Source organism: Neopsephotus bourkii, unplaced genomic scaffold, assembly GCF_033783945.1.
Source record: "Neopsephotus bourkii isolate Nb327-2 ecotype Australia unplaced genomic scaffold, CSIRO-AGI_Nbou_v1 NB_1154, whole genome shotgun sequence".
NCBI classification, from domain to species: domain Eukaryota; kingdom Metazoa; phylum Chordata; class Aves; order Psittaciformes; family Psittacidae; genus Neopsephotus; species Neopsephotus bourkii.
Genome location: NW_026901640.1, coordinates 1,370,615 through 1,396,608, shown reverse-complemented (window position 1 = coordinate 1,396,608; position 25,994 = coordinate 1,370,615). Strand labels below are relative to the sequence as shown.

The 25,994-nt window shown below is 59.5% G+C and overlaps 1 protein-coding gene across 5 annotated transcripts in view; it reads right to left on the bottom strand.

Moving 5' to 3' along the window:
- The window catches only part of HNF1B (HNF1 homeobox B), a 29,665-nt gene extending 4,810 nt beyond the window's left edge, over window positions 1-24,855 (bottom strand). The window contains exons 1-7 of one of the 5 annotated variants that reach the window (XM_061363360.1): window positions 16,750-17,216; window positions 12,211-12,410; window positions 10,755-11,019; window positions 10,020-10,264; window positions 2,918-3,081; window positions 295-427; window positions 4-195 (exon numbers count right to left, since the gene is read on the bottom strand). In XM_061363360.1, coding sequence (XP_061219344.1) covers window positions 4-195; window positions 295-427; window positions 2,918-3,081; window positions 10,020-10,264; window positions 10,755-11,019; window positions 12,211-12,410; window positions 16,750-17,087 — 1,537 coding nt within the window. In that variant the 5' untranslated portion in view covers window positions 17,088-17,216. Of the gene's footprint in view, window positions 1-3; window positions 428-2,917; window positions 3,082-10,019; window positions 10,265-10,754; window positions 11,020-12,210; window positions 12,411-16,749; window positions 17,220-24,738 lie in introns of those variants that run through there. The other 4 variants (XM_061363362.1, XM_061363363.1, XM_061363358.1 and 1 more) reach the window with 4 other exon arrangements.
- Between the last annotated feature and the right edge of the window lie 1,139 nt (window positions 24,856-25,994).

Sequence of the window (25,994 nt, the reverse complement as noted above, 5' to 3'; positions counted from 1 at the left end):
TACTGTGCGAGTTCTGCAGCTGGGTCACGGTGGCCATGAAGGGCTGCTGGGACATGTGGCTGGGCGACTGCTGCATGAGCGGCTGCTGGTGCGGGCTGTGGAGCTGCTGCGGGAACTGGACGGGCTGCAGGGCTGCCAGGCTGCCCGCGACGCTGTTGATGACGGGAACGCTCTGCGCCTGCGAGGTGTTGAGACCTGGGAGGGAGCGGAGCGGAGCGGGGATGTGACAGCGAGCGGGCAGCGGGGCCCCCTTCCCGCTGGGGGACAACGGGGTCCACGGAGAGGAGCACTTACTCTGTGCGATGGCCATGACCCCCGAGAGCGGTGCCATGATGAGGTTCTGGGACTGCTGCGGGTTGTGGTGCGACAAGCTGTGGATGTTGGTCAGGGTGCTCACCGGGGGCAGCCCGCCCCCCGACACCGAGATCTGCCAAGGAGCCAGCAGGACACACATCAGAGACACAGCTGGGGGCTGCTCCCATCCTCACCCCGCTTCACTGGGGAGATGGGGGGGATCTACAGCCCCAGCTGCAGCACACAGCTCCCACCACCGCGGGGCACAGAACCCAGCCTGGGTGCACAATGGTGATGTTAATAAATGGCAAAGCAGCGGCGGTGAAGGGTTTTGCTGGCACCAGCTTCCATCTCCAGCAGAGCATGGTGCCAGGACATGGCACATCCTAACCCTTGGCCATTCTGTCCCCCTAGCCCAAGCTCCTGCCCTGGGGGACAGCTGAGGACTCTCAACACTCATTAACCATCACGGTTAGGGGGGGAAAGTGGGAAATATGAACTCAGAAAGGTAAAGAAAAAAGGCAGAAATCAGATGGTGATGATCTTCATCCCTCCTTTTGCAGATGGGCAGGATACTGGTGAGATGAGGCAGGCACGCTCACCCAGAGCCAGCTCCTGGGATTTCAGGTCAGGGCTTAAGGATCAAACACACAAGGGCCCTTGGAGCGTGCTGAGCAGAATGGAGCTGGTCCCCAGGGCACACAGGAGGTTAAGAGCCTTATTTCTTTCATTGCTGCCCATTCCCCAATCCCCCTCCTCGGCCCCCTTGCACTGAGCAGCCCCGCTCCCCATTCAGAGCCATCCCTGCGGCTCTCGGTGCGACACCTCCGGACACGGGGTTTGTTGTGCCCATGTGAGCTGGCGATGGCCCCGCTGCCACTGAAACAAACCCATCCATAAATCCCAAGGCCTGGGAGGGACTCGTGCTTCCTGATCCGGTATTTTCCACCTCCGGAGTCTCCTCAAGGCCGGGTTACAACACACCCGGCTGCACAAGTCAAACAGCTCACGGGGAGCGCACGCTGCGCACCCGCGGCCCTGCCTCCTTGCATGGGTGTTTAGATCCAAAGCACTGCATCCACCCACAGTCACCTCTGGAGGTGGCACGAGTGGAAAAGACCCTCCAGGCACTGAAGCACTGAGGAAACCCTTTGCACTACCAGGACTAAGGGCAATGCTGAAGCCTTGTGCAGCCTCAGTGACTCTCCTCCTGACTGCCTTCAGAGGCAGCAACTTCCTCGCCAGCCCCGGGTTCCACGTGGGGTACCAGAGGCACACTTTACCCACTGGAAAGCACAGCCTACAGCGTGTTCTATTCAACCCCTTGCAAGCACCAGCTAGCCCTGCTTCCAGATCACAGATAAGCTGGCAGAGCCGCACGCTGCCGAGGACCCGAGCGGTCCCTGACGGCGCTGTGCAGGGTCCATGAAGTAGGAATAACTCAGCAGGGCTCTTGCAGCCACACTCCAGTGCCCAAGCTGCTCTTCCCAGTTTAACCCGCTCTATTCCCATGCTGCCGTGCCCCACGCCACAGCCCTGGCACCCGGTGCCTGCCGCTGCCGCCTCCACTCCTGACTCATTTTATGGCTTCAAGGCTCAGGGTTATAGGGCTCAACACACCCTGGAGGAGATATGGGTGTGCTTGGGGTGGAGGGAGAGTGCTGGGAGGGCTGGGATTGTGCTTGGGGATGTCCCCCCTGCTCCATGGGGATGCTCGGCTTTGCAGGGTCAGCACATGGGGGGCTGCAAAGAGACCCCCGCTAGCCAAAGAGCATGGAAGGAAAGGCAATGCTGAATGGTGCCATAGCTGAGGGAGGGACAGTGAGGGTCCCCCCCAGCCACCCAGCTTTGTAAGGAGATGGATGTGAAAGCCAAGCCTTTGAAAATGGAAGTGAAAACCCCAAGGAGCACGCTTGGCCCCGCCGCGCTGAGCCATGTTTGACTTTCGCTTTCAGCAGGGAACAGTCCTCCTCCCGGAAGAGCAGCGGCTCCACGTGAACCTCCACCGGCCTGCAACTGCATCTCCCATCCCATCCCAACCCTGCATCTCCTCCTTGCCCCACTCCATCACACACCCCTCCAAAGGGCTTTGCACCAGGCAGGCACCCACGGAAAGGAGCAGCCCAAGCGCTTGGGCACTGAAGCCCAGCCCAACCCTGCATTTACAACCGCTTCTCTGCAGTAGCATCTGCAGCTCTGCCCAGCAAAGCCCTTGCTAGAGCCTTGAGCCCCTGGGGAAGGGGATGGGGAGAAGCAGGAGCTCCAGTGCTGGAGCTGGGTTAGTGATTCCTCGGGATGAGATCCCTGCTTCCCCACCAGAACCCCACACTCGGGAGGGCTCAGGGACCCACACCTGCAGGTGCGTTCCATCGACACCCGTGTCACCGGCAGCCGAAAACAAACAGCGCTCCTCCCATCCACCAGGCATGCGATCAATAAACCCCGGAGCGGGGCTCCTTCCCTCTGGGAAGCATGGAAAACACACGGCACCCCACAATGCGCCATTGTTCGCTATGGGCCGCGTGTGAAAGCCGGTTGGGGGGGGGGGGAAGCGTGTTTGCTCTGCCCGCCAAGCCCTCTTATCTTATCGGCGCCGCCGCCACGCCAGCCCGGGTGTACTCACCATTTTACCGTCGGGAGAGAGCAAACCATGGCCTGGGTCCAGGCCGGCCGGGGAGACCTGCGGCAGCACAGCCTGGCTCGTGGGGACCATGGCACCGCTGCCGTGGTGGCCGATGGAGCCGGAGGATGCTGCCTCGCCGCTCGCCGCCTGGCTGTACCGGACCCCTGTAAAACAGCAGCAGGATGGGGGTCACCCCGCGGGGAGCACGGGGGGGCAATGCCTTGTGCCTCTAAAGGGGAATGGCTCCAGCGCTCCCCTGGCTCCTTTGGCACAGGGATGCGAATGGATGTGCAAGCTCCTAAATGGCACCTTTGAATGGTAAATGGAAGGGATAGCGTGGAGCAATGTGCCTGTTCCTTTGGGTGCTGCTTCCCAGCTTCTCCCCACCCCATCTTCTGAAAAGATAGTGGGAAGTTTATAGAGAGGGATGCTGAGCGCCCAACCCAGGCTGCCCATGGGTATCAATGCCTCAGGAAGGGAGCACAACACAGGCCAGCAGCCTGGACATCCTTCTGCATCCCTCGTGCTCTCGTTTGCATCCATCATGCCCGCAGCTCTCAGACACCAGCCTGGGGGTCCTGAGCTGCAGGGACCAGCTCTGCATCCTCCAGCTCTTCCCTCCCAGCTCACACAGCCCATGGCCACCCCAGCTCTGAGCAGCACCGCTCTCACTTCTTCCCCAGGCCCTTCCACATCCGATTTCCCTCTTGACAAGTGTATGATTAACAGAGTGCTGCAGGGGCACAGAGGGACCAGACACACACAACCCTCCAAACCAGACCTCAGCCCACCATCACCAGGAGGGAAACCTGGCTCGAGCACAGCTCTTCCATATGAATCTATTTAATTTGGCTAAGCCCCCCGTGCTGATAAGCGGATCATCAGCCATGTGTCATGGAAAGGCATCCACAGATCACCAATAATTAACCCAGGAAAACCCACGGGAAACAAAAGCGTCTTTTACGAGGCTGCCTTGACGGCTACGGCGAAAAGCCATTTGTTATGGGTTCACTGAACTGCCCTGGGATCGGAGCAGTGCATGGATGCAGGGATGGACAGCCCAGAGCTCTCCTGGGAAGGAGAACCACGGAGGCAAAGTCCACCTTCCCAACCGGCACCAGCAAGAGCATAGTCCACAGGGACCCCCAAAATCACCATTGGATGGAATTGTTCAGCCTGTGGAGGTTTCTGGTGGCTTCTCATCTGTTCCAGCATAGACATCCCCTTCCAGGTGAAGGGTTATCCTACTGGGATATCAGATGCCTGAAGGAGGAGGTGATACAGGCTGGCTCAGCAAAGGATGCTCTAAGTGCTACACGAAACCTCTCTGAATCAAGGGAAACAGTGAGTGGGGTCCAGGAGCTTTCCACGAGCTCCATCAGCATCTAGCAAAGCGCAGGCAGCTCCCTGAGCCCTCCACCGAGAATCACAGCAACGAGCCTCGTTAATCACCCCCAAAGGTGCCCCCATCAGCTGGTTAAACACGTCCCGCAGATAGGGATCTCCGGCGATGGCTGGCTCCTGAGCATTTCCCAGCAAACCCCTTTTATCCCTGATAATAGAGGAATGTCCTCTGGCAGGTGGGTGTTTGCGGGCCCGAGTGGACGTCCCTGCCATGAACAGGGTAAACATTACTCAACCGGGGCACTGTCACACGCATTCTTCCCGGCCCCGTGCAGTGCGCTCCAGCCGCTGCCGCCCCGAGATCCTGCGGCGCTGCTCAAACAATGGCAGGGGAGATAAAACAGAGCCCTTTCTTCTGAGCATGATCTTAAAGATAGACCGGGAGCGCAGGCAGCTCCCATGGGGAGGAAACCCAGGGCTTCTGCTCCATCCTCCCTCGAGTTCGGGTTCAGCAAAACCGAAAGGAGTCCTATTTCCACCCAAAACCGTGCCACGTCCAACTGAGGATGCTTCAGCAGGACAGCCCAAGCCAGGAAGTTGTCTCTCAAACATATGAGAGGCTAAAAGCCGATTGTCAAGCTTTCCCTCGCCATCCCAAGGACGAGACTTTCATTGTCTGAGGAACAATAAGCAATGCTGAGATTCCCTGATAGTCTGGTGAGCGAGGTTTTGGGGCTCCTGATAAACCCCGAGCCCTGATGAAGATTAACTCTGCTGAGGAGTGCGAGGCCAGGCTATGGGGCTGGGGGCAATGGTGCCACCGTCCAGCCCCACTGAGGACCCTGCTCTCACCAAGCTTCTGCATCCCCAAAGCCCAGGAACCGCTTGCCGTGCTAAAAGCCTTCTGCTGTTGCCACCTTGCAGAGCTTTAGGAAGCCATCACCTATCCTGGCTTGGGGTTTTCCCATTCCTAGAATGGGATGGGTATTGCTATCCACAGGCCCTCAGGATTCGGTTGGATTTGGGTAAACTAAATAATTAACAGTGGGAAACCAGCACGTTGCTGTTGCTATCACCAGTGCTATAACTGAGCTCCCGGATGATGGTGGGGAGCTTCCATCCGAGCTCCCCATCCCCTGGGAACACTGCACATTCCAGCCCAGCCTACCCTAAGGCAGTGACTGGGCATTAGCCTCCTTCAAGCTTTCTTCCCCAGCTTTCTCCTCCCCAGCCCTGTTGCTGGCCCCATTTCCCTGCTTTTGGGCTCTGTCTGTTCCAGCAGGACCCTGTTCTGCACAACCTCCCCTGGCAGCACAGCCGGGATCCCAACAGCCGGAGGGAACACATAGGGATGGTTCTGGCTGTGTGCACCAGGACATGAAGGCTTCCTCCTGCAGCAGACAGGGGGCTTTGGGGTCCAGGGTGCTGCCAAAGCCCAACAAGACCATTCTCTCCACTGCTGGAAGCAGCTTCCATGCAAAGAGGTTTATTCATGGCAGCCCAAGAGAGGAGCCAGGATGGGGATCACTGGAGAAGGGCCTGGCCATGGAGCCCATCCTTGTTAAAGGCTTCTTGTTTTGGAGCTACAGCCATGACATAAAAGTCTGTTTATGGGACCTGGCTATTGTGCAGCCCCCCCATGAGCTATTTTACTGCTTTCCCATGTTTCCAGACACGGAGTCCGGCTCCCATAGCCTTAACCCTGCATTCCAGCCAACCAGCAATCAGGGGGTCCTAACCCCCATGGCTTTCTTTGGGATGGGGTTGTGAAAGTAACATGGAAATCTTGCCCTGGCATTCGGGTATCTTCGTTGTTGTCATCTTACTTGTGCCATTTTCTAAGCCCACCCCAGTCTTGTGTCTTTGGGAGCAGAAGCAATGAAGCCTCTTGGTTCTCCTCTGCTCTAAGTCCCATTGATATCATTACATTGCACTTTAAAGAGGAAGAATCACTGCACCTCTAAACCATACCGGTGCTGCTGCCATCGCAGAGCACATCCCAGCCTCCTCCCGCAGCTCCTGCTGCACTTTTGCCCCGGAGCTTTGCAAACACATCCTGTAAATCACCAGCAATGCCCAACCCCAAAACAGACCCGGGCACGCTGCACACCCCGACAGGGATAACTCAGGGGCAGGGATTCAGCCCCATCCACAGGGATGCAGCGGCATGATCGGGAGCCTGGCAGGGGGGTGGAAACGGCAAAGTGTGGCTTTAGGGGTGAAGCATGCACCCATTGACACCGTGGGAGCAGCCGGGTTGGTGACGGCACCTTCTCACCCTCCCAAAGCCAGCTCTGATTTTTGGGCTGCCACTCAAATTGTCCCTAAAGTGTTAATCTCGCTGCGTTACAGAGGTGCATAGTTTATATCCATTATAAACCTGTTTATGGGGACTGGACCCTCCCATTGTGCTGCTGTAATAAAGCCCTAATTACCCCCCATAAAACAGGGAAAAGCTCCTAACAGCGCCCTGTACCCACTGAGCCCCACAGTGCACCCAACAGTAAAACATTACAACCGCTGGCACCGGGTCCGCAATCAGAACCAGCACCTACCCCGGGGCAGCAACGTGTAGGATCCAGGTAGAAACCAAAGCACCTTTGGACCGAGGGTTTATGGATGGGCTCTTCTTTAAGGAAAGGTTAAAACCCTTAAAGTGGGTTTAGGAAGGATCTCAGGGGTGGTGCTGAGTTATCTTTATGTCTGTTATCTCCATGCATAGAGATATCCAAGAATATACAAGTAATGTGAGTATACAGGTGTTGAAGTAATAGAAGTATTGAAGTAATATATATGTATGTGCTTTTTATCTCCATCTACAGAGATATGTAAAAATATATAAGTAAAGTACATTTGTATATATATGGGGTTTATCTCCATCTATAGGGATATCTAAAAATACATAAGTAATGTACATTCATATATAGAAATGTTTTATCTCCCTCTATAGGTATCTAAATATATATAAGTAATGTACATTTATATATATGGGTTTTATCTCCATCTACAGAGATAGCTAAAAATATGTAAGCAAGGTACATTCATATATATGTTTGCTCTCCATCTATAGGGATAGCTAAAAATATAGAAGTACTGTACATTCATATATATTAATACATATATAAGTGCGTACTCTGATACTGCTCTACTACTCTGATATTTGCAGAGCAGGTACGGATGGATGGATGGATGCATGGATGCATGGATGCATGCATGGATGCATGGACACCCCAACCACTGGGCTGGGCTGGAGGTGATGCTGTGACCCCTGGCCATGGGGACAGGGCTCTGTGGGGTCCGTCGGGCGCCGCCGTCCCTTTGTATGCAGGGGGAGGCGGGGGGCTGAGGCGGTGCCTCCCCTAATCTCATCAATGCACTGATTGTCCTCAGGGCTCTTGAAGATAAAGATGGCATAAGCCAGAGTCTACGGCCTGGCACCAAGATAAAGCCCCGAGTGACCTTCACATCAAACAGGGAACCAAGATCGCTGATAATAGCCCACAGCGAGGGAAAAGTCCAGAGTCTGAGAGAAGCCTCCGAGATAGATCGGCTTTAAGTATTTACCTCCAAACAGTTAAAAACTCCAGCTTGAGGCTTGACAGATGGGTCCCCAAGACGAGGCCGGGAGGATGTTTGACTTTTACAGCCCTTATCCCTGCCCGGCTGTCATTACACCCTTTTGCAAGACCCCATTGATGTCCTGAGGAGCAGCCGAGCCCCCTTTGTCTGCGGGCACGGGAGCGATTGTGCAGCTGCCCCATGCCACCAGCGCCATCGTTTCCTGCTGGGGGATGTCCTGGGGGGGACGGGGCTGTGCAGGGCAGGACTGGGGCAGCATCCCTGCGCCGTCATTAAGCTGTTAAGGCATTGAGAGCCCCAGACGCCGCCGCAGCGGTGCAAGGGCAGTTCAAATCCCAGCATGGCCAGGCGGGGATGGGGTCAGCCAGGCAGCACTGCCCCACATCCCATCGAGGCGTCGCATCTTAAACAGGGTTTTGGGAGCTGCAAGCCAGCTGGATCCAGCTTGGTCCAGGTGAGCCTGAATCAATCACGGATGGAGCTGAGCTCCATCCCAAACCAGTGCTAAAACCCCACCTCGCCGCGCCCATCTCCTCCTCCTCGGCAAGGCTGATGGATACGAGCACCATCCACTGAGAAATTCCTGCAGCCAAGCCCTCCTGACCCCTCCAGAGGGGCCCTTCATGAACCATCACCGCAACCATCACTCCTGCCTACTCAAAAGCCCCTCCGAATGGGCTGTCATCGGCCCTATAGCCGGGACCGGCTCCTGCTGGCACTGCTCCGACGGGAAAATAAAGGTCGGGGCTTAAGGGCCCTCCAGCCCCAAGATAAATGCCCGTGGTTACAGTAATTGCCATCCCCTAATAGAAGCAAACAAAGGCTCTCGGGGGTGCTGCATGCGCGCTGGCAGGCCGGGGGCACATCAAAGGCCCTGGGGTTCGTTCAAAGCCCGGTTTAATTGTCAATTAAGCATGCACAGGGAGGAGCCATGACAATGTGGGGCTGCATGCTGGTGGGGCATTGTGGAGCCCCGCCGGCCGACACTGAAAACAGCTGATTCTGCTGACAATGTGCTTGTAGGGCACCTTGTAAGCAATCAGGAGGGCAAACGTCCTCCCTGTCCCCACCATTGGGAGGGGCATTCCTAGGGCAGGGTCACATCGTGGTCACCGCGGGCCGGCCCTAAGGGAGAGTGGTACCCGGGAGTGGGATGGATGCTGCCTGTCTCCCTGCGGGAGATTGGCTGGATGCTGCTGCATCCCCCCACCCCGGGTACCACTTTTGGGTTGTCCTCACTTGTTAACACCCAGGGCCTGGTGTCCATGGCCTGGCACCGTCCCCAGCTCAGCCTCCTCTCCATGAGCACCTTGCCCTTCCCGCAGGGACTCTCCATGCATGGGTTTCGTTTAATTTGCCTTTGTAACCCTAACGAGCCAGGCAGGGTCATTCCCAAGCGGTTTAACCTCCCTGGCCATGCTGTGCCAAGGGGTGATTGAGACGCAGCCCCTCTGCTGATCCCCATCACTGAGTGCCTGCTCCTGCACACCAGGACGCGGTGCATCGGCTGCGGAGGGCAGGAGGGGACAATGGGGATTGTTCTCCCAACAATGCCTCTCTCCTCCCCGGCACTGTTATCTCCTGCTTAAATCCCCCCGGAGCTTTCGGCAGGGCTGCTCTCCCAGCCGCCTCCTCACTGAGCACAACGGGGCTGGGTTGTGATGGGGAGAGGTGGAGGTTGAGCCCTGCACCCCTGAGCAGCTTCCTTCATCCACCTCCCTGTGCTCTGGCATGGGGATGGTGCAGCACCACGCACCCAGCCTGGGCTAGCTCCAGCCCAGGACACACTGCTCCATCTTATGGGCTTTGCGGCATTGCCTGTGCATCTCCACCCTCAAAATCAGTGAGCAGTGATGCATCAGGCACAGAGCAGCCCATCTCCCTGCCCCAATGAGCCCACACAGGCACGCCAGCGAATTAAACCAACCAAGCAAATACCAATTAATCCTAGACAGGATGGAAATCCAGCCCCAAAACACGGGGCTGTAACACTGCAGTGACACCACTCGCTCCTCTCCGCACCAACATCACTTGAGGCTGCACCAGGGACCAGGGTACCCATCTTCAAGACTACCCATGCACGTCCTAAGGGCTCAGCACCCCTATTCCCAGCAGAAACAGGACCCAGCACTGCATTTGCTGCCACACCACCACCCGAGCATCCTTGCTGGGGTCTTACCTGTCATTTTGCTGGGCGGCGAGGCGCTGGGCTGGTTGTGGTGCGGGGAGCCGTGGGACAGCAGCAGGTTCATGCTGTGCGGGGCGGGCTGGCCCGAGCTGTAGGCATCCATGGCCAGCTTCTGTCGGAAAGCCTCCTCCTTCCGCCGGTTGGCAAACCAGTTGTAGACCCGCACCTCTGTCACCAGGTTGGAGCCGAGCCCGTGCGCCTTGGAGGGGGACACCCCCCGCTGCAGACATTCAGCCCTGCGCACGCAAGGGGACACGTTGGAACAAGGGTGCTGATGGGGGGGGGCTCCCACAGCATCCACAGGCAGATTTGAGGGGGAGTTAAACCCTTCCTATGAGCCTGTCTGCTCTTTCCAACTCTATTTCCAGCTATATCCATGCTGTAAAAGCCATCCCCCCTCCTTCTGGTGTTGCTGTGATGTTTCAGCATCCCTGCAGCATCCCTCGGGCATCCCTGCAGCATCCCTCCAGCATCCTCCTGGCATCTCTGCAGCATCCCCAGGGCATCAGCCAGCATCTCTAGGGCATCTGTGCTGCATCCCTGCAACATCCCTACCCCTACATGGAGCTCACCAAGCCCTGAACATCACCCCTATGGGGAAAACGAGGCAGAAAGAAGCCAGGAAGCTCAGCAAAGCCGTGCCATGAGCCAGCGGCCGGCAGCCTGGAATCGCATGGAGTTCTTGGGAGAAAGGCTGCGGCATGGGCAGCGTGGGGCATCCTTTACCTGTTGCACTCCTCCACCAGCGCCTCGCGCTCCTCCTTGCTGGGGTTCTTTTGGCGGTCATAGGCTTGGTACAAGATTTGCTGGGAGGCCGGCCCCCACTTGAACCGGTTGCGGCGCATCTTCTTACTGGGCGTTTCGGAGCAGGCGTCGTCGAGCTGGGCAGCCCCCTGGTTCTGCTGATTGAACTCTGGAAAGAGAAACAGCAGCTGATCCTGACTGCTTTTGTCTGTCCTATTTCCACAACCCTGGACTGCCTGGTTGAACTCTGAAAGAGAAAGGAGCAGACGTGAGCTGGCCTGTAGCCGCCGCAGTGGTGCGTGTGTCCCCATATCCCCTCCTGCAGCACCCCAAAACCCACGGCCTCAGCACGTCCTGGTGCTCCCGACACCCACCCCAAGGAAAGGACCTGCTCAGGGCGGTCATTGCCACCCCTGAGGGATGCTGTGCGATGGGGAGGCACGTGCACACATGCATATTCATGAGCAGGGTACCCACTGGGGGTGAATGGGTTTGGGGGGGATTTGTGTGAGCAAGGGGCCAAGCAGGGTGTCTGCAAAGCCCCCCCGGGATGGTGCCTTGCTCTGCTTGCACAGAGCCCCCATCCAGCTCCCGCTCCCATCCCAATGCACTGGGACACCAGCCCCATGCCCGGGGCAGCAGCGCTAGAGGTGACCTTCCCCAGCCGCCCGCCCTGGGCCCGGCGCTTGTCACCGTGGCCGTAAAGGGAGATTAATGGGAGGGTTTTATTATTCCCAGTTTTGCAGGGGAATTCTCCCTCTTTTTTAATGGCTTTCCCCCCCGTGACAAGGGGGAAGCGCAGGGCAAGGCTGGAGCAGGCTCTGTTTGCTCTAATGCTTCAAGGTGTGCTTTCAAAGCAACGGTGCTAAACCCTCCTCTGCGCTTCCCATCCGATGGAGACCGCATCCTTTCGGAGGAGGGAGGCAGTGTCAGTGCCCTGAACTGGAGCCCAGTCAAAAGCAGGGCTGCTTTGGCCCATACAAGGGAGGTGCACAACAGCCTGTGCACTTGCTCTTAGTTTAGATAGCACAGAGAGCCCCAGCACTGCTACAAATAGGAGCCATTCACAGGCTTTTCCTCTTTTCTCTCTCTTTACTTATTTTGCAGGTAGTTGCAGAAAATGAGGAGCCTCATGGAATGGAAGGGAGAAGTGGGAAAGGCATCAAATGTGTGTAATCACCCATTGCCATCCCGGCTCAAACAAATACACAGAAACCCAAACTGTGTTACTGTGATCAGGAGGGGCTCAAAAGAGCAGTTTTCCTCTGCCTTAAATTCATTCTACTTGTAAAGCCCTATTGGGAAGGATGCTGTGCAGCCTGGGTCAGGCTTGGAAGCAGGCAAGGACCCGCTCCTTGTGCATGGATGCACCCGTAGGTAGGACCAGGATGCAGGACCCCGTTATCCCCGGATGGCGAGCGCTGGCGCGGGTACTTACGCCGGAGGATCTCCCGCTGCTTGCGGACGTACCACGTGTAGAGAGCGGCTCTCTTCTGCGTCTTCATGGGGGTGCCCTTGTTGAGGTGCTGGGAGAGGTGGGACTGGTTGAGGCCGGTGACGTCCACCACCTCCCGCTGCGGGATGTTGTGCTGCTGCATGTACCCCTTGATCATCTTCGCCGCCCGCCACGGGTCCTCGCTGCGGGGAGGGGAAACAAGGGTTAACCCATCCTGAGGGGGGGAAAGCTCCCGGTGTTGCCCTCTTCCCATGATGGAAACACAGTATTATCATTATTATTATCATTATTGTTATTGCTAGTATTATTAACATCATTATTATTATTCCTAAACCTGTTTCAGAAGGGCACAAGACCCCTGGGGCATTTGTCTTTCCCCAGAGCCCCCAAACCAGCCCCATCCTGCCCCAAGAAGCCAGGAGCTGGTGGGACAGGGGATCACGGGGTGCCAAGGCCACCCCAGGGTGCTCACCCAAGGAGGGAGAATAAAGGGGATCCCTGTGGATCATCAAGGTCACATTAACACCCAGATCCTTCAAGGAGAAACGCAGCCCATCCGATAATCTCACTGCAATTCCTCCCTTTGAAGATGCGCACACACGAATACAGGTATGGATTTGGGACACCCACACTGGGAATCTCTCTGAAGAAATAGAAATCTCCCATGTGGAGCTCCTGGGATGGTTTTCCTGCCCCATGCCCTTGGGCTTGCTCCCTGCTACCGAGGACCCCGCACGGCCACCAAACACCACTCACTGTGATGCTGCTTCATCCCCCCCTCCGTTCCCACAGGGATAAATACCTACAACTCACTAGTCACTGAAAAGAGACCCTAATCCCATGCTCCCACAACAGCGCACAGGGGCCATAAGCAAGAGGCGCAGAAGTGAAGGTCAAAGCGGGCACACAAACCCAAGCAAGCCCCACAATGGAAAACCAAACCCAAACCCCTCAATAATGGTCGGTCATTCTTGACTATTTTTAAACACTCGAATTCCATTCCTGCAGGATTCAGGTGGAAAATGGCTCTTTCCTAAACCCACGTTACTTTGGTGTCCTTGGAGGGGCTGCCCCTAACCGGGAATTAAGGAACAAACACAACTACAGCCACAAATCAAACACCATCTGCCTTCCTCGGCCCTCATGAACGCACAAGGCGATGGCAGAGGAACAGAGCAGCACCTCCTCTGTACCCCAGAGCCCCGGGTTCATTCTGCACTAGAAGGAAGTGCTTTAACACCGACATACCCAGTGCGGAGCCGGAGCCGAGCCCGGTCACAGTCCTGCACTCAAATAATGCTGCGCTTGGAGCAGCCGCCCGGCTGCTTTCCCAGCTCATTCCTTGGTCTGGATCCTTCGACTTGTCAAGGAGGAGAAAAACAACCCAAGAAACGGATTCCTTCCTGTTTGTCCCGAACGCAGCGCGAAAACAAAGCTGGTTGGATCCAAAGCAAAAGCACCCGGCCGTGGCCAACGCGCTGATGGTGGCAGAGGCTTTGTCCCATGGACAGCACGGAGCCTTCCTAGGGACAGCATCCCTGTGCCCAGGCCTGCATCCTCCGGGCAGGAGGACCCCACCGAGTACATGGTGATGGTCACACGGACCTGGATGTGGACACAGGCACACACTGACTCCAGTTCTCCCAATAGCCAGGACCCTGGGCTGGGATGAGCACGGTGCAAACAGCAAAGCCTGTTCCTGTCCCGATCCCATTGAGGTCTGGGGGGCTCTCGGGTCCTTGTGCTGCCCCAGGAGAAGGTGGGAGCCAACAAGAAGGGAGCAAAGAACAGGTCCTTGTCCCGCAGGCTCCTTCCCAATGGAGCCAGGCAGAGCCCTGGGGCTCACAGGGAGTTTTGCCACGAGCCCTGCATGTCACCCAAGTGATCCTCCTAATTACTGATTAATAATAAGCTAATGGAACCGAGCTCATTATCATTTCTAATAGCTGTTTGGTTCACAAATAAACCAAGGGCATCGCTTGCCCAGAGTTAAGGGTGAGCCAGCGCCAGCGTTCACAATTCGGGCTGCTTTCGGAACAACGGGATTTCTGAATTTCCATGGAATTTGGCAGCATTTTGGCTGGAAAAAATAGGTGAGAATTAGGGAAAAAAAATCCCAGCGTTTCCCTCCATTTTGTTATTTTCGGGAAGGTTTCAGCCTCTTTCACGCTTCCACTTTCAAAACAATTCCTTGGCCCTTCCTTTCTGAGCAGGGATTTCTCTTTCCAGATCAACTTGACCGCATTCAAAAGGGTTAAAGAACCTGAAACCAAACCCAAACATTTTGTTTCATGTTAAACAAAATGTTTGGACTTGACCCAAAATGAAATGTTTCAGTGTTTGTTTCACCTTCTCCCCCCCCTTCTTTTCAGGTTAACCTAGAAAACAAGAGAGGAAAAAGCTTTCGCCTCAACGCAAGCCCTTTTCCTTTTTGTTCTGTCACCAAAACGAAACAAAACCACATTAATTGCCCGATCTTCTTTACGTGCAAAAGAACCCCCCCCAAGCCAGGAGTGCTTTGTAACACCGGAACACCAGCTCATGGCCCTCACCGCAAGGTTCTTCACCGCCAAAACCAAGGAAAAGGGGGGTTTTGGTGCACAAAATTAACCTCAACAAAGAAAAGGGCATTTCCCATCCCAGCCCCATAGGAAGCCTCTTGTCCCTCTCCCCCAGACCCGCTCACCCCCTTTGTCAGCCTTGCAAACAGGTAAAAACACCCCATATCCTTTGGGACAAATATGCCAAGAATTTACAGAGATGGATCATAAACCCGGCTCCCTCAGAAATCACCTCCCGGATCCCATCGCCCCTGCGCATGGGGAGCCAGCACGGGGCCATGTGCTGCACCCACCCCTCCCTGTGCATACTGGGGTGGCTTTGGGGCACCCCCAGCCGGCTCCCCAAGGGTGTGAGGCTTTCCCTTGGAGCCCAGGCCCATGGGATCTGTGAGCTCCGGAAGGTGGGATTGGGCAGGGATATGGAGCCATGAAGCGTCTCGCCCCAGCGCTGGGCTCCCGGTGCCGCCGGTACCCCCATGAGGAAGCCCAGTGCCAGTGTGGGGCACTCGCCCTCTGCCACCCTGATGTGGTTTAAGCCCAGCCGGTAGCTCAGAAGCATCCCTTGAAGCCATGGAGGGGTCCGAGGGAATGCACTGCTTGCTGAGGGGCTGTGGCTGGGGTGAACCCCTTGGGACCACTGCAGTGGGATGGGCAGCTCCAGCCCATGCCATGGTGGGCAGTGAAGCCCGCACCACATTCCCAAAGGAGCTGCGGGTTGAGCACCCGGGGATGTGGGAATAGCCCGAGATGGAACCAGCCCTGGGGAGCGGGAGCAGAGGGGGTTTATTCCCCATGCGTAGCTGCAATAAATGGATCCCGACTCCCCTATCCTGCTCCCTCTCCAAGTACAAAGGCCTCTCTTAGAGCAAACACGAGCTCTTTGCAAAGGCTCCTCAGGGACATGTGCCTGCTCTTGTTTGCACCAAAGGCAAACTTTGCACACAACACCTGTGGGAGCACAGGGACCCCGGGGCTGAGCCCGCTCTGCACCCTACGGACACCCCGGGATGGATGCGGCCCGCAACAAGTGGGGGAGTGGGGCCAGGCAGCAGCACCCAGAGGTGCAGGGCACGGTGCTGCGCAGGACGGGTGGGATCCCAGTGGAACCGGCCTGCAGTGATTCCTCCCTCGCACGGAGCCCTTTGGCTGGAGCGGGCACCGCTGCCAAACCCTGCTCCCAAAAGGCAAGAGGGGCAAGAGCCGGGGCTGCCCCGAGCAATGTGGGCTGGGAACGGGTGCAGGAGGCACCGGGGGTGCCCCGGTACGGGTCTAGAACCCCACAGCAAGGAGAGGGGGGAGCCCCAAAGGTGCCGCCGCGGCGCTCAGGGGTGTCCCGCGGGGCTCCCGCCCACCTCCACCGGCCCCGGCTGCGCTTCGGGACGGAGCCGACGCCGTCCGCGCCCCGACGGGCCCGGGGCAGACGCTGCCCGCAGAGCCCGGGGCCGCTCCTCCGCGCCCCGACGGCGGCCCCGCTCCCGGCGGCTCGGCACGGCCGGGACCGGAGCGGAGCAGCATCGCCGGGACGGGCAGGAGCGCAGCCCGCGGGGGTTTCCTCCTTCCGCCCTCCCGGGCCGCTTTACAACCTCAGCAATGAATAACCCGCGGCTGCGCTCGCCCTCATCGCGGCCCTTTGTGTATCTTCTGTTGATGATTTATAGAAATAAATTAATAGCGCCGCGCTCCACGTGTCGCAGTTTATGTTTGCAGCTCCCGGCGCGGACAAACGGGGCCGGCGGCCGCTCCGAGCCTCCACGGCCGGGCTGGCAGCCCCCCGACGGGGAGGATGAGACTGGAGAGCCCCGGTCCCTCTCCGTGCCCGCTCCCCTCCACTCACAGCCCCGCCGGGCCACGGCGCACCGGGACCCGTCCCCGGGCAGGGCGCCTGCAACCTGCTGGGTCTGTGGGACCGAGCGGCTGCGAACGGAGCTTGAGCGCGCCCCGTCCCGCTCCCCGTCGGTACCTGATCATCCTGTCCACCTCTGCCCGCTGCTCCACGGCCTCCTCGGTGTTGAGCGCCTGCAGCTCCCGCAGGATCTGCGGCGTGTCGAAGTCGTCGCCGTCCTCCGAGCCCTCATCGCCGGAGAGCTTGCCCTTGCCGTGCCCGTTGGCCAGCGGCACGAAGGCGGCCTTGCCGTCGGGCGGCCCGCCGGGGGACAGCGGCAGGCTCTCCAGCTTGACGCCGAAGCCGGCGGCGGGGACCATGTCCTCCAGGGCGCGGATCAAGCCCTCCTTGGTGGCTCCGGAGCTGAGCAGGGCTCCCAGCAGCTCCCGTTGCAGGGCGCTCAGCTGGGACACCATCCTCCCGGGCGCCCGCGGCGCGCCCCGCCGCTCGCCTCCCGCCTCCCTCCGCCGCTGCCGCTCCGCTCCGCTCCGCCCCGGCCGGCCGGGCTGCTGCGGGGCGCGGGCCGCCCTCTACCAAGCCATGACGGCCACCATTAGGCAATATACCTTATGCAAATCAGCGCCGGGAGGCCTCTCCTCCGGTCGCCGCCCGGGCCCCGCGCCCCCGCCCCGGCCCGGCCCTTATCGCCCGCGCTGGGGCGGACTTTGCCCGCGGCCGACGGGAGGCCCCGGAGGAGCGGCGGGGGCACAACGGGACGGGACCGGGGACCCCAGCGCTGCCGTCGGGGGGGGTGGGAGGGGGCTCGGTGAGCACCTACCGGACCGCAGCGCAGGGATGGGGATGGGGATGGGGATGGGCAAAGCCCGTCCTGCACCGCTCCAGCGCTCAAGCCCCTGCACTGAAACGGGACCAAGCTGAGAAACCCCGACCGAGGCCTCGCAGGGGGGTTCCAACCCCGGCACCCCCCCTTAAGCAGGGTCCTGCTGGCCAAGCAGGCACAGAGCGGGTACAGGCCCCAGGAGACCCCCGGTGGGGGTCTTGGCACCCACTGCAGGGCAGTCTGGGGCCAGGCTCAGCACAGGTTCACCAGGAGCAGGATGTGCACAGCAGTGACCCTCAGCAAGCCAGGCACAGGGGTGCGCAGGGGACAGAGTCCCCGTTGAACCTTGGCAGCCATCAGGGGCGGGAGCAAGGAGCAGGTCTGGAGGTGCTCAGAAGTGATCCCAGCCAGGCCCTGGGATCTGAACCGAGTCCCAAAGATCAACACCTGCACCTCCATCAGAGCAGGGACGGACACAGGAGCCACCAGCACAAACAGAGCACACAGAGGGACCTGCAGGGGAAGGCAGGGCCAGTGCCCGAAACCTCTGGTCATGACCCCTCCCAAAGCACTTTCGGTTTGTAGCCCAGTTCCCTGCTGCTTTTGGCTGGTACCTGCCCATTCTCTTTCACCCCAGCACTTCCAGCCCGGGTTCAGACCTTCACAGGGTGCCTACAGCTGAACACACGCTGCAGTGGGATGCAAGCCAGTGAGGAGCAGCCCAGGGCAGCGATGGGAGCGCTGTCAAAGCCCCCTTCCCTTTGGGAGACAGAGCCACAGCCGATGGGAGGGCTGCGGGTCAAGGGCATCCCAAAGGGAGTGGGTTTGTGGATGAGCAGGTGATGGCTGTGCAGGGTTTGATGGGCACACACAGACTGAGCACAACATGAGGAAGAGAGGACCAAAAACCCCCTGAAAACTGCCTGGACGAGCATCATCCCCAGCTCTGCTCCCACATGCCCAGGGCTGCATTACCAGGGAGGTGCTCTCCTCCTTCATACAACAACAGGTCTCTGATCACCCCAAAGAGACCCCAAACCTCAGGACAGGGGCCATGCAGAGCCACCACCACCCCTGAGCACCAACCCACTGCGATCAGGACTTGGGGCTGCACCCTCTGTGCCCCCCCTCACCACTGCCCCATTCATGGCACTGAGTGCCCAGACCCCCCCATCACAGTCTGTGCCTGCCCTCGGGTACCCCCCACCCCGCCTCCAGCCTGGGAACAGCCTGGCTCTTGCTCCGGGAAGGTCCCGTCTCCCTTTCAAGTGGTCTGGTGAGCTTTGACTTGGTCTTTGCACAGGCTTCATGGCATCGCATGGTAATGATGTTCTGTCACGGTGGGTGACCCGGACCTTGCCCTGTTTCCACACATTCGGAGCCACCTGGCTAATGAAGTGGGTATCGTTTTCTGGTCCATCTCCCTCACCCCACTGCTCTTCCCCCTTCCTCCACACCCAGCTCCTCGCAGCGGTGTCAGAGCCCTGCTGGGACCGGCCCTTTCCCATCGCTGGCGGGCACAGCTCATTAACCCCATGGGGCTGGAAGCACGCAGGTTCCCAGCCAGGGGAAGGCATCAGCAGGAGGGGACGGTGCTGGGAACGCAGGCGAGGGTCTGGGGAGCTGAACACGCTCTGCTCTGTCCCATAGGGTTCCAAACCCAGTCTGCAGCCAGCCCGCGGGCCCATGAGGGTTTGGGTGCCTGGTGCTGGTCACCAGCTCCCATGGTTGGAGGCGGCCTCGCCTCCCGCTCCCCATCGCTCGCAGCACCAGAGAGGCTCAGTGGTACCAAATGGAACCATTAATGGTGGAAGATCACCCAGTCCCATCCCTGTGCCAAAGCAGAGCCACCTAAAACAGAACACATCCAGGTGGGTTTCAACATCTCCAGAGAGAACCCATCCCCTTCCAAGCACCACAGAGAATAACCATCCCAATGCAACTGCTGCGGCCCAGCAACTCCTCCCTGCAGCCACAGCCGCCTCCATCACCCACGGAGGGTCCAGCATCACTCGCCCCACACACGGGCAGCAGAACCCACACTGGGACAATGGGGAAGGGGAAGCCTGGTGCCCATGGCATCGCCGCGGGCCTCGATCCACGCCAGGGGATTTCTGCCCTTGTGCCTCATTCCTTCCCCGGAGCCCCATTTCCCGCCTGAGCGCGCGCAGCCGTCACCGCCCCTGACCCCGCGGGCAGTGGGCAAGAGCGTTCCCACCGAGGCCGGGCCATTAAACCCCTCGCTGGCATTCCCGCGGCCCCCGCTCCCTCGCCGGGCGGTTTTCGCATTCCCGGCTGCCCGCGCCTCCCCCGCCGGCGCTGACGTCATGGTTGGAAGCCTGCTCCCATCCCCACCTTTATTAAATATGACCCCGGGATGATCCCGCGCGGGCCGAAGGGAAGCTGCGGTTGCGGCAGGGATCAGACAGCAGAGGCAGAGCTGCCCGCCCCGCGCTCAGACCCTTTGCGCCCCGGGACCCCCAGCCTGCAGGGACAACGGCACCGATCCCATCCTCACTCTGGTTCGGGATGGAGCTGTGGGTCTCACCCTGCAGAGCTTTCAGGATGGGGGCTCTGTTGCAGGGGATTCATGCCCAATGTTCTCATCCCCCTGGGCATCCACCCAGCGCAGAGACCCCATCGGCACCAAAACCCCGTCACCAGCCATGCTGCACGACCTGCTCTGGGAAGGGATGCGCCCCAGCGCTCACAGACCGAGGCAGGGATGCAGAAATGAGTCCTCCTCCACCACAGGCCCCTGCCTCGGAGCACAGCCTCAGCCTGGACTGCACTGGGGGGGAAAGATGCTCCCAGGCTGCTCAGCACCAAGCTCTTCCCTGTGAGGGTGCCCAGAGAAGCTGTGGCTGCCCCATCCCTGGCAGTGCTCAAGGCCAGGTTGGACACAGGGGCTTGGAGCAAGCTGCTCCAGTGGAAGGGGTCCCTGCCCATGGCAGGGGTTGGGGCTGGAGGAGCTTTAAGGTCCCTTCAACCCAAACCAGGCTGGGATTCCATGGATTCCCCCCTGCCTGGGTTCCACCATGGCCTTGCCTCACCCATCACAAGCACTGAGCAAGGCTTCTCCCAACCCTTCAGCACTGGAAGGGGCACAACAGGGACCCCCCGTGCCCACAGTGCCCCTCCAACCACAGCACCCACACTGGGACCCCATCACCGCGGTGCCAGCCCCCAGCGCCAGGCGGGTCCTGGGCAGCAGCAGGCAGAGGGCGAGGAGGCAGGAGCCGGGGATGGTACCGGGGCACAGGAGCCACCGGTGGCAATGGGACAGGGCCGGGCGGGCAGGAGGAGGACAGCGGCGGTGGGGCTCTCCTGACACGGCCATAATGAATGCTTCTCCCTTACCCTCTGCAAACAGCTCGGGACTCTTTGTCTGCTGATAAATGGCCCCTTTGAAGTTCTCCCTTCTCGAAAGCAAAGCAAAGAAACACTTTCATGCCCGTCTTCACCCCCCCGGGCCTTCACCCTGATGATGTTGTTTGGGGATGAGGGGGGGAACAGGGGTGCTGTGGCCCCTCAACCACAGGCAGGGCTGCTCAGTTCCCCTTGGCTCTGCGGGGCTCAGCACCACCATGGCCATGGCCCGGTGACCTTTGGCCACCGCATCCCTACCATCAACGCGCTCCCAGCCCCACTGGGACCCCTAAAACCCAGACCCCTCAATATAAGAGCCTGGGGGGGGGGGGGGGGGTGTCCCATTGACCACCCCAAGTCTAGCTCTGAGGCTGCAGCTGGGTGGGCACAGGGGGTGGTTGGCGGTATTGGGGTGCAGACGTGACCCGGCACCCCCCAGGAGCCGCAAGGCCCCGGGTTCTGCTTGGCTGCCGCAGCCAAACAAGTTCTGCCGGGCTATAAACGGCGCTGGACGCGGGGCAGGCCGGGAGCGCCGCCGTCCATGGCAGAGCTCCCGCAGGTTGTCACCGGTTACGTGTCAGGACAAACAATGCTATCGGCCCGGGATCGCGGCACACGGGACACCGCAGCAGCGCCGCAGCCCCGGACACCGGCATGGGGCAGAGCCAACGGCAGCAGGGGCCGTGCCATGCGCGGCTGCGGGATGGAGCCCGGACCGGTACCATCCCATGGTACCATCCCATGGCACCATCCCATGGTACCGGCGGGGCACAGCCGCTCCCAGTGCACCCAGACACTGGGCTGATGCCATTCGGCTCCTCCGGCCTCTGATTAATTCCGAGACAAAGGGGAGGGAAGCGAGCTGGAACCGGCACAGGGCTGGGGCTGTGTGCTGGGAAAACAAAAGCAGGGGGTGGTGGCTGCAGCCCAGGACACACAAGGGGATGGGGGGATCCCCGTTATGGGGGTTCTGTCCTTGGGACGGCTTCAGTGCGAGCCCTGGCTGCACTACAGGGAGCCCCCAGCCTGGGTACCCCACGTCTTGGCCACCGTCCCCATGGCTATGGGTGCCCATCACTCCCCCTTCATGCTGTGCGCTGGGCAGAGGTCACCTCTGCCATTTTGCCATAATGGAAGAAGACCAAACCCCAACTCCCCATAGGCAAAGCAACCGGGTGCGAGAGGAAGAGGGGTTTGGAGGCCACAAATGCTGTTGCAGGTTGCAAACAGCCTCACAACCACAGCAAGGTGCCCCCATAGGCACGGCGACCCCAACCCCTGCTGCCGGTGGGACCCCCCAATCCCCAATGCATTTCTCCACTGGGTGCCCTCCATGGGAGGGTCCGGCCCCTACTGGGGAGTGGGGGGAGCCGGGAGGGCAGAACCCAGGCAGCAAATAGCAGGAGTCAATGGCGCGGAGCCCGGGCGGCCGCCGTGTGACTGCGCTTCCCCTATCATAACCCCCAATTAAACATGCAGGCAATTACTTGCATGGCTTCCCCCCGACGAGGCCGGGCCTCGCGGTCATTAATGCAGGCGCACAGAGAAAAGCCATTAGGGGTGGGTGGCGGGGCCGGGTTTCGCTGGGAACAGTTCCGCTCCAGGAAGGAGCTGGGCCAAAGCCGAATTTCACACATCCCGGAGCATGCCCGAGCACGGCGGCGCCCTCAGAGCCACCTTTTGTCCACCCCATGGGTCCCCGGGGGTCCCAAGGGATGGGTGGCACAGGGAGGGATGGGGACAGCATCGCATCACATCACATCACATCGCATTGAGGAAGGGGCCTTGCTGAACCCACACACGCATTCACCGGGCCCAGCCCTGCCGCGCAGGGGGGCAGCGGGAGATGTGGGATCAAGGCTTTCACGCGAGCCCTCCGCAGAGCAAGATGCGGCAAGTTCTGCCCCTGCTTTTACGAGGAAATTCCAGGTTTCGCATAGTTTTCCCTCCCGTTCCAGGGCAAACGCTCCTGGGGCCACATTCGGGTGTATTCGTGCCCCCCGTGCCCTGCGGGAAGCCCCCACGGTGCCAGCGCGGAGCGTGCCCGTGCCTGGCTGCTGGGCCATCAAGGAAACTTGTCGGACTGAGACATACCAGCACGTCTAGACTGGAGCACCAGTCTGGGCCCCCAGGGAGCCGCAGGGCCTCCCCCGCGGGCAGCACAGGCTCGTTTCCCATGGGTGACACAACCCCAGGGATGCTATTGCTCACCGGGGCTCTCCGAGCCCCTTTACCATCCCCACCCCATGGTGCTGCCCGTGTGGTGCCTCGCTGTTCCCTGTGCACGGCTTCCCACTGTTAGCCTCCCTACGAGGCGTTTTCAGCCCTGGGCAGAGCATCCCCTCGGCGCAGGGGCTGGAGCAAGGGGCAGATGAGACCTGAGCAGAGCCATGCGGGCGCTGCCGGGGACCATCCACCAGCGGCGACCCCAGGGCAGGCGCAGGAGGAGCGCAGGGAGGGAAGGGAGCAGAGGGAAGCAGACAGGATCAAAACCACCGCGTTAGCGGCGGGGCGGCCCGGGATAGCGCGGAGCCATTCGGTACCGGAGGGGCTGAAGGCAGGAGCCCGGCATCCGCCGCTCCCCGCTGACCCCGCCACTGGAAGTCACCCCTGCCTTCGCCACCCCATCGCTCACGCACTGATGCGCGCCCCATAGAGCTCAATCCCGGTGCCCTCTTCCCCTTGCCTGGGGGCAGCAGCAGGACCCCCCCGTCCCACCCCGTCCGGGTCCCGCTGCTCCAGGGCAGCTCCCCCCCCGCACCCCATCCCCATTGAGCGCTATGGGCCGGGACGCCCCGCATCCTTCACCGGGGGCAGCCCGGGGCCCGACCCGCGATCGCGACCGGTCGTGGCCAGGGACCTGGCGCCACCTCGTGGCCCAGCGGCCGGGGCCAGCGACCCCTTCCCTTTCCTCTTCCCCTTCTCCTTTCACTTCCCTTTCTCCCGCCCTTGGCTGCATCGGGATGCTCAGAGTCCGAAATCACGTGAAATCAGGTGCATTGTCCCTTCCCTCCCTCTCCGCTTCCACTTCCCTTCCCTCAGCTGCCGGAATGGACGCACCAGGATGCTCAGAGTGCAAAACCCAACAAAATCAGGGGAGTTGCTGTCCCTTGACTTTCCTTCCTATTCCCTTTTCCTTCCCGTTCCCTCAGCTGCACCAGGCTGCTCAGAGTGCAAACCCCCCGGGGCAGCAGGTGAACTGTTGCCTCTGCTCAGAGCCCACAAAGAGGCAGAGACTGGGAGGAAGGGAAAGCAAGCATCAAAATACAAATCACTGCATGAAGGCGAGGGGAGAGGGGTAACGGGTCCCTCAGCTGCTGCAAGCCAGGCCTGCGGCCACCCAACCAAACCCTCTCTGCACACAGTGCCCTCCAGGCACACAATCCCACAACGAGGACTTCACAAGCCCCGAGCTTTGAACCCATCACCATGGGCAGCCCCAGGGACCGCGCTGGGCACAGGGAAAGGTTCCCTCTGGGCTCGGCCGCAGGAGACATCCCGAGGCTGGGACCGGGCACTAAAGCCCTTTTGTTTTCCCCCACCCAGTGACCCCGCACGGAAGAACAGGAGGATTGTCTTTCAAACGGAGCCGATGGGGAGCTCGCCTGTCCCCTCGCCACCTCGGCCATAAATCACCCTGCCTGTGATAAGGTAATTACCTTCTCCTTGAAACTATTCATAGGAAACCCTATAAAGCGCCTGCCTTGTAAACACAACAATAAAGAGGCAGGACAATAAAACCTTGGCCGGGGTGGGGAAGGTGCTGCCGGCCCCAAGCACCTCCTGCTTCACCAATGGAGTGTCCAGAGGCTGCATCCAGCCCCACTGCTCTCGGTGGCAGCAAGCAGGTGGCACAGGGCACACGCACCCCATGCTACCCCACAACCAAGCATCGGACACATGAAACCATCACTGACCTGGCTATGAGGCAGGAGAACCCAGCTCAGCTCCAGCACCATCACAACTACCCCCAGGACCGACCACCAGCAGCAGAAATAGCCCCTGGGGCTGGGCACAGCTGACCCCCATGAACGACCCACAAATCGGGCCTGAATCTCCTCAGCTGCCCCTTTGCTCTCTTAGAACGTGTGTCTAGGAGGTGTTGAATGGAGTTAGTTCCACCAGCCAGGGCAAAAACCAGCTCCTGCCTCCCTGTTCTCCCCTGTGCACGCACTGGTTTTAACCCAGAGACAGCTAAGGGTGTCCAAAAGCTTGGAAAAGATATTCCTATACAGGAGGATGAACACTGGCATCAATGTAAGACCCATCCTCTTCACAGGAGGTAATGAGCATGTGGGATGAGACCACAAAATCCACACTCTACCTGAACTGGTGTGTCAGTCTTTAGTGAAGTGGCCACAGGTCACATTGGTGCCTGGATGCTCAGAGTCTATGAGCATCCCTAGGGACACGGGACAGAAGGGAGCAGCTGATGGTGTGCACAACCACAACCGTGTTTTCAGTGGCCATGGGACAGGTTTCTGCTAGAGGCTGAACACAGCTGTGCCACAGAGCCTGGTTCAGATGGTGGGAACTCAAAGATGGGCACAGCTACAACTGCAGCAGGCAGAGAAAAGGAGCAAGGGTCAGCTCAAGTGTCACCTGTAACTCAGGCTGCTCCTAAGCCAAGCGCCCCACTAGGGACCAGTGAGGGCAGTGGTGGTGCTCAGCTCTACCCCTTTTCCAACCTCTGTCCCAGGCAGCAGCTCAGCATTCCATAGCACTGACAGACTGCACAGCAGACATTGGCAGAGCTGTTCCTTGCTGCAGCAGCAGTCACTCGTGCCAGGGAAGTGGCTCCATACCTGCATCAATAAAGACTCCATCACTGTGAAGGGGTTTCGGATACTCACGGCACTTGAGGCCCACTGAAACCAGCGGCGTGGCTGGGAGAACAAAGCAGATGAATTCTGTACCCCAAAGAGCTTTTACAACAGCCAGGGCTTGCTCTGAGCTCTGTTCAAACATCCACCCAGGGGTTAGGAGAGCAGGCACTTAACTCCCGGCTCATTCCTGGAGGCATGGATTTGTCCCCAGCAACATCAGAGAGCTCTGTCCTCCTGCAGCTATCAGCACAGTAAGCACACAGCAAACAGAGCAGGGAAGGGGAAGGAGACAGAGCTGCAGAAACAAAGCCCCATGTGCTTTAGGACATCACTGCACCTCCACCCAG